The sequence below is a fragment of the Perca fluviatilis genome, chromosome 10 (assembly GCF_010015445.1).
Source record: "Perca fluviatilis chromosome 10, GENO_Pfluv_1.0, whole genome shotgun sequence".
In the NCBI taxonomy this organism is placed as follows: Eukaryota; Metazoa; Chordata; class Actinopteri; order Perciformes; family Percidae; genus Perca; species Perca fluviatilis.
In genome coordinates this window covers 23,430,571-23,443,448 of record NC_053121.1, presented here as the reverse complement: position 1 = coordinate 23,443,448, position 12,878 = coordinate 23,430,571, and the positions used below count along the sequence as shown (strand labels likewise).

The following is a 12,878-nucleotide window of genomic DNA, read 5'->3' as shown; positions in this document are numbered from 1 at the left end:
AAATGATTGAAAACAGCTGCCTGGAAGGTGCAAAGTAAAAAACTGAGGGATTGCTTAAGAAAAATATGTTCGTAATATAAGGTTTATGTGATTTAAATGGACAAACGCATGCACACACTGGTATGGTTGTTTAAGGTTTCCTGTAGAAGAAAGTAAACAGTAGACAGTAGTTATTGTCATAGAGCGTCTTTATAGAAAACATTTCTTCACATTTTCAAAAAACATTTTTTTTGCCTTTTCACTTGTTCTCTTTTTTCACATTTTTATTTATTTATTTATTTTTTTTTTGATAATTGTCCTTTTTTTATCTGCTCAAGTTGAACTTTTTTAACATCCATCCGTGTCAAAGGCTCTTTGCTGAGTTGCTGGGGCTCTTAGAAGGTGTCTGATAGGAAACACGGCCGTCATTTTTATCAGAAATGCTGCTGACCAACACCAAGAAAAAAACATTCCCATTCATGTAGGAAAAGCCACAAGTTTTAAACTTGTCAGTTGGGGGTGTTTCCCCAGCTGCAACCAAAGCCCACATTCAGCCTCCAGTAGTCACATCCCTCCACTTCAGCAGCACTCCAGTTTTAGCCTAAAGGCACCTGTGTTAACAGCACTTTTGCTTTATATGCTCGATATGCACTTGTTTCTTTTCTACATCCTGCAGTTACTAACTCTAAACAGTCCATCACACCTCTACGTCTACCCAGGCTGCAGCACGATAAGCAGGTCCTACAGTCACACCCAGAAACAAAAACAAAAAAGTACTCTATAGTTTACAAAAAAACTATAAAAATAAAAGACAGAAAAAAAGATACAAGTGTTTTAACAACTAGTTTGCACATTGTTCTGTTTTGCAAATTGTACCGTGGATTTTGACTTGATAATCAGCTTTGATAACAGCTCACAAAAAAGCTTAAACACAAAGCTTTGAGCCAAAATCTGAACTCAAACTCTACTCATGACCAGTGCAGATCTATTGGCCAATTTTCATCTATCCAATTCATCACGTTGCTGTTTTTTAATGACTTGGTCTGAAATTCAGTCTCTGATTTGATCACTTTCCAAAAACGAAAACCCACTACAAACATTTAGCGAATGGCTCAGCTTAATCTTTCAGTGTAGGAAACAGCTCACTGACTTCCTAAGTTTAGTTACAAATTTTCTAATCAAGTGTAAATTGTGTGTTTTTAAAACGATGTGTCAGCACTGAACTGAACTGAACGTAACAAGAGGAGCAATAATTAACCGAAATATCTTGGATCAAGCTATTTCACTCAGAAATCTGCGGTTGAAAACAAAACCAAAGTCTGAAAGTTTGACGAAAATCTTTGTTACACGTCGTACAGTGGAGAAGGCGTCAGATCCACACACTGTGTGTCTACTAATGAGCTACCTTGTATTATAAATATATAAAGTTTAAAAAAGTGCTTATTAAAAGAAACTATAGTGATGCGATAACTTTGAGCAGTGTCACTGTTGTGTTTGTTCTTGACCAGCATTAATACGAAATGTCACAGTCCACTTAATGTCCTTCTCCAACACTGACAAGGATTGTCCAAAAAAATAACAGAGGCCCTGGTCTCCCATTAACATTCAACTTGTACAAAAAGATACTTTTTGGGGGAAAGCATAGTTAATAGAAAAAGGAGACTGATCAAACTAGGGAGAGTATTGGCCACTGTAACACACTGCTACAACCAAACAGTTTCTCAGACTGAGCTGGAACACAAAACAATATGTCAAAATTAAAACAACTCTAATAATAATAATTGCACATAGCTTTTCAGAGTCGAGATGTTTGGTGAGAGGACATCACAACAGGAGAATTTTGCAGGAGAAGGGGGTGTGCGGAACACTATGGTTTAAATACATTAAATCTGAGAAAAAGAAAAGCACATTCATGAGGCACAGCTACGAAGCGATGGCGCTCTGTGTCCTTAAAAATGCCGCTCTCATTCCACTTCACCGTCTGCAGTTGAGATTTTTTTGTTTTTATCCTCGCATCTCTGGGTCTCTCTGTACCGGCGGAGAGCTTTAGCTTTGTGCCTCTCCGAGCACTTAGGCGATCATGTACTGAGTGATGGCTCTCAGAGCGTATAGCAGCTCAGCCTGAAGCCGGGCCTCCATGATTAGTAAATTAACGTGTATCTGAGGGAAAGAAAATGAAAAGTGATTCACACAGAGCATTAAAAGAGCGTTGACTGACAGAAAGTTACCAGTGAAGGCCTTCTTACCCGTTCTGAAGTTTTAAGTGGAGCCAAACTCAGCGGACACACTGGAGTTTTAGTGGCATCTGGGAAACAGGCCACAGCCTTGATGTACAGCTTTAAATCCTGCGCCAGCAACTGATTCACTTCTCCGTAATCATAGTCATCATACCTGTAACCACAAAGAAACCTTTATTTAGCTACTAAACACAAATGAAAGTAGGGCTTTTTTAGGAGTCAAAAATGATGTTTTTGTGTCAGCCTTTACCGTATTCCTAACACACAATGGATGTAATTCCAGATCGCCCTCTTCAGGTCGGGGCTGTGCATCGAGGGAAGGGTAGTCACACTTCTGAATCGGTCGTCCAAGAGGTGCCCGATGTCTGAATACAACCGGTTGACTAAGGAGAAGCCGTGGTCCTCCCATGAATAGTCCTGCAGAGCAAATACACCACATTTTAAAGTCAGCAATTTTTTATATTAATTCTGGATTATCAAATACAAGTCCAGCAGTGGTTCCTAACCCTTGCCATACAGTATGTCCTACGGTTTGTGACCAGTTCAAACGAAGACATTCGTTTCATTTGAATGTTTTTTTAGAGACTGGAAGAGGTCAAATGTTTACTAAAAAAAGGATAATTACATCATTTTGTGTAGCAGAAATGTTTATTTTCTGCTTTTGAATCCTCCAAATCATTTTGTGACCCCTCCAGTTTATCTTTCAAGCTCTTGGGAAGTACTGTACAGTATGACATCAATATAATGGCCCAAAACTACAAATACATTTTCTTTTGAGGAACTCATTTGGGTTTGTGAGACAAACTAATGTGTTAAAATGTCCAAACCAGTATTGATACAGCTGCTTGGTCACTGACAACCTGGAAGTCCACTCAACCTGCTTCTGACTGGGATACAGTTCAGAGGTGGGCCATTCAAATACCAAACCTGAGAAGTGTTTGTGTTTTTAGATAAAATGGTTATTAAATTTAAATCATAGCGTACCATATTGTATAGCACTAGTTTGGTTACAGACATCAATAGCATTGATTTAAAACTGTGTTAAACCACTGGATGTTTGAGGTGTCCTGTTACACAGCTTTAACAAACAAGTATTTCCTGTGGCCATAACACCCGTACATAGTTAACTGACAACACCACCTGCCCAGTGCCTACTGACACATTGACAAATGTTAAGTCCTCACCTGAACTCTAAATACTTGAAAGTGGTCCTCCTCCCTACGAGCAAACTCCTGATAGCATAAGTCAGGGTCTGTGATAAAACGCGTTGGGTCTGTGAAGAATATCATCTCCTCCTCTTCTTCCATATCTAAAAAAAGAGACGGAGGGGAGACAGACAGAGTGCGTCGATAAGTGTGCCTGATGAGTGGCGATTGCTCAAGTTTCACACCATGCAACCTAAATGTAACACTCAAGATAACAAATCAGAAGTGAGTGGGAACATCTGAGCAGTGTTATCTTGATTGTGTGTTTCTGTGTTCATCTGCAGATGTAGGTTACCTGTTTGCTGGAGTGTTTGTGTCTGCAGCAGACGCTCTTCTCTCTTCTCACGCTCCTCCTGGGACTTCTGGATCCTCTCCTTTAGACACACCATGTCACAACTGGAGTCCAGAGACTGTCGACACAAACACCAGAAAATCTACTGTTGAAGTTCAATTAACCTTTCAGTATCTTCCAAGGAACAGACACAACCTATGGCTACCGGAAAAAATCTGATCATGCATGCATTATCTGAAAATACATCTTCCACTTTCATCTCATATTTACACAAAGAGCTCTTTTAAGTCTAAGTGATGATATGCAAGTTAGCGTTGAATGTGTAGAAACCGATGCATGGACTAAATGAACCATCTGTTTCACATTATGAATTATGGTTGATTTTATTCTTAAGAAATCGTAAGATATGTATACTGTCTCTACATAACTTCTCAAGTGAAAATTATCAAAAAATGCTAAAATCTTTGGGTTTTTAAGACTTGGTTGGACAATTTAAAGATTTTCTTTTTATAGACTAAAAGAATAATAGATTTATTGTAAAGAACAAAAATTAACCAATAATGAAATGAATCGTTAGTTGCAGGCCTAATGTATAGATTTTCTAACTTTCCAATAAAAGATTATAGTCATTAATAATTCATTTAAAAACACAGCAAAAGCACTTTGAAGGTTTCTTAGCATTACAAATGTTTAAAAGACATGAGGAATATTTTTTTGTAAAACATACTGTACAATTCTCTGCGACTTTAAGAAAATACAAGTCTGATTGGTTACCCGTCTTCGTGTTATGTGTTCGGACGGAGTGGCGAGCAACTGAGGCACGTTGGTGTTGCCATTTGCAGCATCAAAGGGGCAAAAGGTTGGCGGGGTACCGTTAGGAGATTTGGACAGAGGGACAAAGTCTGAGTCTGTGTCACATCCAAACACAAAGCTGCAGAGGGAGTGGCAGTGGGCCAGGATCACGACAGCCTGCACCAGTTCAGCCAGCGACCAGCACTGCTCGCCCGACTTCAGCAGCGTCTGGAGGGAACAGAGACAAAAGCTCAGGGTCAGACTGCATTTTAATTTCTTTATACCTGTTGATCTGCAGTGAGTGCCCTAAAGCTATAAATAATTCTTTATTTCTGTAAGGGGTAATGGGTTATCATTTAATACTGTCTTGTTACCGTTTATGTACATTTTATTTTGTTTGAGTTTTGCTTTACTGTACCTGGATGTGTGAGCAGGCAGTGAGCCAGGGTTGGTGGGCCAGAACTTTGTTGATGTGGTCAAGGAGACGAAGGCGGGGGGGCGCTGCCTCCAAACCCTGCAACCACAGAGGGTCCCCGCCCACCCTCAGAAACTGGGCTGAGTGCAGGTACACCAGATAGTTGCAGTGATGTCGTGCCGCAGCCTGAAAGCCATGGGAAGAGGAGTTTAGCACACAGATTCAGGAGAATGACCCACTCAAACATTAGAGCTTGTTATGCTTTAATTTTTAATACTAGTATGATCTCTGATAAAGAACAGCTTACCAAATAATTGTGTTTGTTTAGCTACATGTAAAGTAGGAGGGTGAGATCCTTAGTTTAGTTTTTTTTTTTTTTTTAACTCTAACAATCAACATACTTTAAAAGACAAACAAAAATGGAATAAAACACAAAGATACACAAACAACCATATACAAATCAGATTCCATCACAGTACAAAAAAAAAAAAAAAAAGGATGAGTGCGAGAAGGAGCAGGCAGAAGCAGAATGCCTATTAAGGCATAAGAAAAATTGTCAAACATACAATAACTTAAAATAATACAACAACAAGACAACTATATACTGTGTGTACATTCCAATTAATCAGGTCACCCTTCTATAATGGTCAAGAGCTGTTTTCTTGAATCTATTTTTGAACTGTATAATATTATGGCTCTGTTTGATTTCATTGTTTAGGGGTTTAGGTATGTAGAGTATAAACGAGAACAGCTTGGTCACTGACCATGATGGCGATGTAATGGCGGTACGGCAGCGGCAGGGGGCCGTCCATGTGCAGGATGTAGTGCTGTGTGCGCAGGAAGCTCTCCAAGTACTGAGGGTGAGAGGCCATCTGCTGGGACACGGCATCCACGCTCCCCCTGCTGACCAGAGCCTTCATGAACAGCAGCGACACTCGCTCCTTCTCTCCGTTCACCATGACCTACAGAAAAAAAAAAAAAAAAAAAGATACTGAGAGGTTGAAAGTTTGGTTCAAAAAAGCTGAGAAAAAAGTTTTTTTGCGAAAGTAGTTGTTTTATTATTGTGTTCATCTGTAGGAGGCTGAGGCAGAAGTCACTGGAGCTGAAATGCTGAGCTGAAAAGTCAATAATTTGATTTGTCCAGCGACAGAAAATGTACTGACATACATTTGAATTATCTTAAATTGTATCATTCATGTCATTCTTCAAGCAAAAATCCTCAAAATATGCTGGTTCCAGCTGCTAGAATATGAGAATTTGTTGCTTTTCTCTTTATTTTATCACTGTACATTTAATATCTTTGAGTTATGGACTGTTTGGACATAATCAGTTTAACAACATCACCACAAAAGGGTGTGGGATTTTTCTGACATAACAGACTAGTTGCAGCCATCGACATTGCCCATAGTGACAGTGATACATGTCTTCATTGATTTTGTAGTTCTTGTATAATGATTATAGACATGTATCCGTTTGAAAAGTGTCCTTTAAAATACTACATGGATGCTCCTTGAATAAGAGGATATAAAAAAAACAGTAAGGCAGGACTTACTGTCCCCTGGGTAAATTATTTTAACTCATTTTGTAGCCAAAGCAGGGTGGCTCAAGATAAGGTCGGAATTCAGCGTCCACACCATGTGATGACAGGCTCAGACTGTGGTTTGGATTGGAGTCATGTTCCACAACTTAAATCAGCTGAAGGGAGGCAGTCTCGGAAGAACCGCAGCCCTGATGCTGCGATACTGGCGCTAGTGTCAAGTGAATACATTCCTCACATTATTCTTTCTGCAAATAAAACAAGCAAACAGGGTGCTCAGCTGGGGGGCTCGACAGGCACATGCATGTTGGCTGCAGCAGGGTCTGATGCCTCGTACAGTTCCATCACATTATTAAATGTAGATGAGGCACAGTGAACTTACAGTTATCCACTTCTGTGAATTAAAAGCGGATGCAGTGAACAAAAACAATAAACCGCCTAATACAATGCTGAAACCAGGAAAAAATACCACCCAAAGTTGGCCTTTAAACAGGGAGATTTACATGCTGGGAGAAACCACGGATGAAGAAATTAATGTGAAAGTTGTGCTTAAGAGGCCTTGAAAAGGGAAGCTCCGCAGCAGCAAAGAAGTGGATGAGACCAAACACACAAACATAGGTGCGACTGGGCTGAAGAGCCTGAGGCCAAGAGAAACAGACCCATATGGAGAGGGAAGCTTGCCTGCCCTCATAGGCAGAGCCATTTATTACCTCTCTCGCCATCATACAATGGCCTCTAGGAAAAGATGTTCGGGAGCTTGGCCTCGGGCGAGGAGTCCGTTCCCCAGCATGTGAAACCCGAGCGCACAGTGCTGATCAAAGCCAAATGCTTCACCGCAGTTTGAACTGTACGAATGTTGGCAAGGACTTCTTCTTTTAACAGTACAAACTGCTGTCTAGGATTATTTCTTTCATAGACACCTCAATTTATGTCACGGATAGCCGGAGCAAAGGTCTACTAGCGGGCCCCGTTACTTCATGTTACAGCTCTTTGGCATTCAACACCATGTTAATCTGGCTGGCAGCTCCATGTGCTATTTCACTTCTCCCTGTAGCAGACGAGGGTCTTCTTGTGATCCTGCAGGAGGCTCTACCTCTTGACCTATATACACTGAGAACATACTAAACCATCTCATTATGATGTTTATTTTTTGTTTCTCATGGTTTATATAAATCTATAGATAAAAAGATCAAAACAGAAACAGGAAGATATAAAAAAAATAAAAATAAAACGGAGCGAACGAGGGCAGCTGGCACTAAACGAAACCTGCTCAGACACAGACCAACCCTCGTCCGTCAACGGACATGGGAAATAGGCCGGAGGGTCCGTAGAGAACACAGGTGCCTGCCAATCAAAGACCTCTTGACAAGAGCACATTCACACAAGTGTCTCTCTGCAAACACAAGAGCTTCCGATTAGTATGGGGAACTGCAGAATCTATATTACTGCTCCATCAAGCACTAACTGGCTTGGTTACTGAAAGGAAAGGGCATTTCAGAGGTCAACGCCATGCAGAAAACATGCTTTGAGTTGGCTATGTCAAGGACTCATGTAGGGAGACCACTTAGCTTGTTCTTTCCAGTCTGTCACTATAGAGTAAGCTACGACTGCAACTTTAACTGATGAACGATCCATGTGAAACATTTCAAGACGCTGCTCTCTATTCAGTTTGTAATACAAAACACCACAACACAGATTCCCTGAATCAGAGGTGTAAGAAATTATGGCCACTGTGGTGTATTTATTACAGCCCGGCTGTTATTGTATTTTGGAAAACGGTATCAATATTTCACAGTTTAAAATTTAACATTGACAGAAGATCGGTGATAAAAATGTTTTTCAGAAAATATTACTTATTCACTTACGTATGTGATGGCAGACTGACATTATGTGCCAATAAAATCAGCTAGCCGACTTTAGTATTAACATGCTTTAACTGCCACAGCAGACAATAAGAATCCAAAACAAAATGTACTTCCGTTTTCAAGATGTCCCAAACAAACACTGTACGGAAAACATTTCAGACTGGAAATATGGTGGCCGCTTATGATAAATCAGACTACCAAGATCCCACCGAGGCTATGACGAAACCTTATCAAAAGTGTGACATCATGAGTAACCAGGTGACGCAATGAATCTGGGCACAACATAGGCGTTAGACTTCTACTTTGTTGTTCAGAATGTAAAAGGAAAACGCAATTTCTGGATGAGGATAAATTCAGCTGACAGTTAGAGCTGAAATGACAGACTTGGGTATGACACTGAGAACCCTGCACCAACACAAGACACTGTGTGTGACTCCACTGCCTACACGGGCTTCACTGGTCTGCACAGCCAGATAAACACACTGCAATCTCACCAGAATACATGTACAACCAGTAGAAATGCCAAGACAAGCAGGAGGACACAAATCTCTACACGCCAGTGGCCATTTAACTGACTGGTTCTCTCATTCATTTAGTCATCTAGCCACTGTCAAATCTGCAGCTGTGACAAGAACAGTAAAATAAGTAACGGCACTTACTCTTGTACAGACCTAGGAGACGGGATTTGTCCTCACTAAGATCACGCAATCAGAGAGGAAATTGCTGTTTTGTGAAATTTCATAAACATGTCTGGACAAACGCCACAGAAAAAGTCACCTCGAAACAGGAACTACAGTTGTTGTGAGCAGTGGCACAGCAGGAAATAACACATCCTACAGTTTTAACTGAGTCTGCTGCTGACACCTTAACATGAAAGCAGAATTAAAACTCAGCTAAACCTACAATACAATATACAGTAAGTTTATGACGATGTTTAGTGTAAATTCCCAGATTTTGAAACTACTAAAACAAAAAGGTAAAGTCTATCTTAAAAAGACATATTTCCCTGTTTGCCAGACTGAACAAAAGCAGACTGAAAAAAGAAATTCATATATTTCAGTGATTCCCCACAAGTGATCCATCCCACATCATTAAAAAGAAACATTTTCTAATCAAGACACACTAGAGAAAGAATGTTTAGGCACATTTGTCAAAGCTCTTGTCCAGACACCTATCCATACTTTTTCATCTTTAGTGCCTAAAAATACGCCACAACTGCTGTACACAACTGAAATTTCGATACGGCGATAGACTCCTTATAGTCCAACCACGTGCAACAAACACCCGCATGAAAAATAAAAGATAAAGCTGTAAACCAGCGCGTGTGGGTGGATATATAAAGCAAAAACACACATCATTTGGGTGACTCTGTAGGGTATTACAAAGCATATCTTGGTTGATGCTAACAGCCTGATAGAGAACAAGCACATAGAGGCTTTGAGCACAAAAAGCTATTAATTCTGCTTACAGTACGCCACGCTGCTACTGATTTTGAAACAAAGCCATTTTTTTTCTAACAAAAGAAACAAGCTAGGGGGTGACAAAAATTGAGACAGCAATGTTGATATTAGAGCACTACATTCAAATCACAAGATGATCAAACTTGTGGCCTGGCTGCAAAAGATAGAACTAGAAAAACTCACAGACGGCCTGTTGTGAGAAAAAAAAAAAATCCAGAGGTGCAGATCATTAACATAAAAGAAAAAAAAGAAAAAAAGAAACACTTTCCTTCCCAACACAGGAGAGGTCATTTGTTTATTGATCTGAAAGCAGCAAGAGTAAGGAATGAAATGAAAAACAGGGGTGACGTCACTGAGGGGAGGAAAGGTAAATGGAGACAAAGACAGGCTTTGATGGCAGGCTGACAAAAAAAAAAGAAGCACAGCAGCACTGTACGGGGAGAAATATGAAGGGCTAAGATGACACACAAAAGAAGTGGAACAATTATGCCAGCAGTCTTGCAAGGGTAAATCTGTCAGCTTGAGATGAGACGTGCATGTGTGCATGTAGCGTCTGTATGTGTGTGGTGTTGGTGGGCTGCAGGAGGGGGGCTGCTGCAGATACAGGAGAAGGACATTCAATCTGCATTCCGATTGAGTCTGAAGGGGGTCTATCCTTATCATGCGCCGGCGTCCTGACAGCATTAACCCCCTCTCCAAATCACCGCAAACACAAGCAGCCGGGCTGAATTTGGCTCTGCAACCTGAACTCCGAGAGTAGCACAAAACAAACCAGCTGCAGCCCAAAGATGTTTGGAGAGGGGAGGAGAAGAGGGGAGGGAAAGGAGCTGCTGGGTAGGACAGCACATACAACACAACCAAGACAAACAAAACACTGTGCTGCAGGATGAAAAAAAAGAAAGCCAAACCTGCATGCAGTCAATGAGTGATTGGACCTGTCAGAAAACACAGCAGGCAGGTAGAGCAAGGGGGAAATGCAGCTACTAAAGATAACAGGGTAATTCATTACTAGTCTCATTCACAAACAAACCAGGGGCATGTAGGTTATCATATCAAGCAGGTGCTCAAATGTAGTGGTGCTTAAATGCCTGCCAAATAATTGTTTATTGTAACTGTAAGTGCAAGTGCTTTAAGTTGTTGTGAAATCACAGGGTTATTTTGCTTTGCAAAAGCATAGGTCTCAATAGAAATACTGAAATTGCATAGTCAAATGGCATGTACAGAAAATTGCCAGCAAAATGACAATGAATGTGAAGAGCAAAACAGTGAGATGGGGTAGTGAAAGTAACCCAAATTGGACTTGAACCCAGAGAAGAGGGTTTTGAATCCCTTGCTGCTCACATTCCTCCCTGTTTTGCTCCATTTCTGGACTCTAATCTGCAGCAAACATGTCTTTTTGGACTGCACTTAAGACAGCGCCCCCCTTCTGTTGCAAAATGGAAAAACAGCGACACAGGAGAAAAACAACTTTGATTGGCAGTCCAGTTCAGCCAGCAAAAAAACAGGACAATAAAAGTCGCCAACATTTAGAGTGACCTGGAGCAAGAAGGACTGAACAATCCTTATTGGTCCTCATTGATTAAAAGCATTTACACTGCTGTGTCCTTTCGAGCCTTCCTTATATTTTATTTATGGGTAATACATGGCACTGCATTACTTCACAGCCACCTATAACTGACAGACACTTTTCTCCCAAATCCTCAGATGATGTCATCGTCACCTACAGATTTCTCCTTATACTGCAACGCTCCCAAACGTTAGTGCATTTAAACGTTAGCTAGTATTTCACTAAACCGGTGTGAAAGTTAAATATAACCACACATAAAAAGAAAGTACTTAAATCATCGCTGGTGAACCAACAAAGAAAGAGTCTTCGTGACATTGTTTGGAAGGCTTAAAAAAAAAAATCACACAAACCGATGTGACCGCAAACGGCTAATTTAGTTTGTATTAAATGTACATTTACTAACGGTAACGTTAGCTTTTAAACCGTTAACCAAATGTTGCGACCTTTAACGTGACAGTCCAACGGCTGGAGATGGAAACTACTAGCTAGCTACATGTTTCTTGATGGTGATAAAAGGTGGCAGTTTAAACTCATTTTATTGCCTTTTTCAGCTTATGATTTAACTCTAGCATGATTGCTCGATAAACCGGTAGCTGAGTTAACGTTAGCTAGCTAGATCAGAAGTTTGGTAGTGCTATTTTCACTCGCTAGCTAACTTACAGCCGACATAACGTTAACGTTACAGCTAAATGTTACTGGTTGACACAAAGTTAAAAAGTTTAGATTTAAAAAAATGTAAACGGTAATCTTTATATTGTCGCTGTTGGCTAGTAAAACAGGTAATTTAAAGCTAAACAAGCCAGCAAATCTGAATGAAAGGTGTTAAGAGACGAGTTTTTTTTTCTTTGATATAAAATAAACCCTTCGGCAAATGAATGAAAGTTACTCGGGCTACCAAGTTAGCGGCTGGCTTTAATTGTCTTAAAACTAACTAGCTAGCTGGTTTCAACAGCTTTGTCTATTGTCAGCTTTAACCTACCTGTTTGTGGACTCGCTGGCACTGGGTTCTTAGGGGGTACTCCATTTTATTCGTACAGATGATCATTTTCCAAAAACAGGGTGCTACTGCATGGATGCGGCTCTGTCTTTTCTTGGTGCTTTCCAAGCTAACTTAGCTAACAAAGGCAAGAAAATCCTGCCGCTATACGCAGCCAGCCGGTCGGTCTGTAGCTGAAGACTGGACTGTCTGAGAGAGGAGAGTAAACCTTCCCGGAGCCGAGCTGACAACTCCAGTAACAGTGTGCCCAATCAAAACACAGGAGGCGGAGCTTGCTCACAGAGGGTGATATCCAAATGCTAATGAACATCTGCAAACAACAGCGCAGAGAGGCAAAAACAGGCAAGGCACAGGGTACTCGGACTACCAACTTCATACCAATTAATAGGACGGGACATTTGTTAGGAGGCAGCATTTTGTTTTTGTGTACGCCCTGTCTTATGCTAGCTGCGCTGTTTCAGCTATCTACAATATACTGTTCAAAATGTAGCATCAGACAACTTTCTGGAATCTGGATGCCCTGGGCCCTGTC

At 40.7% G+C, this 12,878-nt stretch overlaps 1 protein-coding gene across 1 annotated transcript; it reads right to left on the bottom strand.

Moving 5' to 3' along the window:
* Positions 1-170: 170 nt before the first annotated feature.
* Positions 171-12,563, bottom strand: si:zfos-80g12.1 (sestrin-3). The gene is made up of 9 exons (XM_039812630.1): positions 12,329-12,563; positions 5,685-5,882; positions 4,924-5,106; positions 4,488-4,733; positions 3,717-3,831; positions 3,401-3,525; positions 2,467-2,633; positions 2,226-2,370; positions 171-2,139 (listed from the first exon to the last, which is right to left on the bottom strand). The coding sequence occupies exons 1-9, from the start codon at positions 12,392-12,394 to the stop codon at positions 2,050-2,052; spliced, it is 1,335 nt and encodes a 444-aa protein (XP_039668564.1). The 5' UTR covers positions 12,395-12,563; the 3' UTR covers positions 171-2,049.
* Positions 12,564-12,878: the final 315 nt, after the last annotated feature.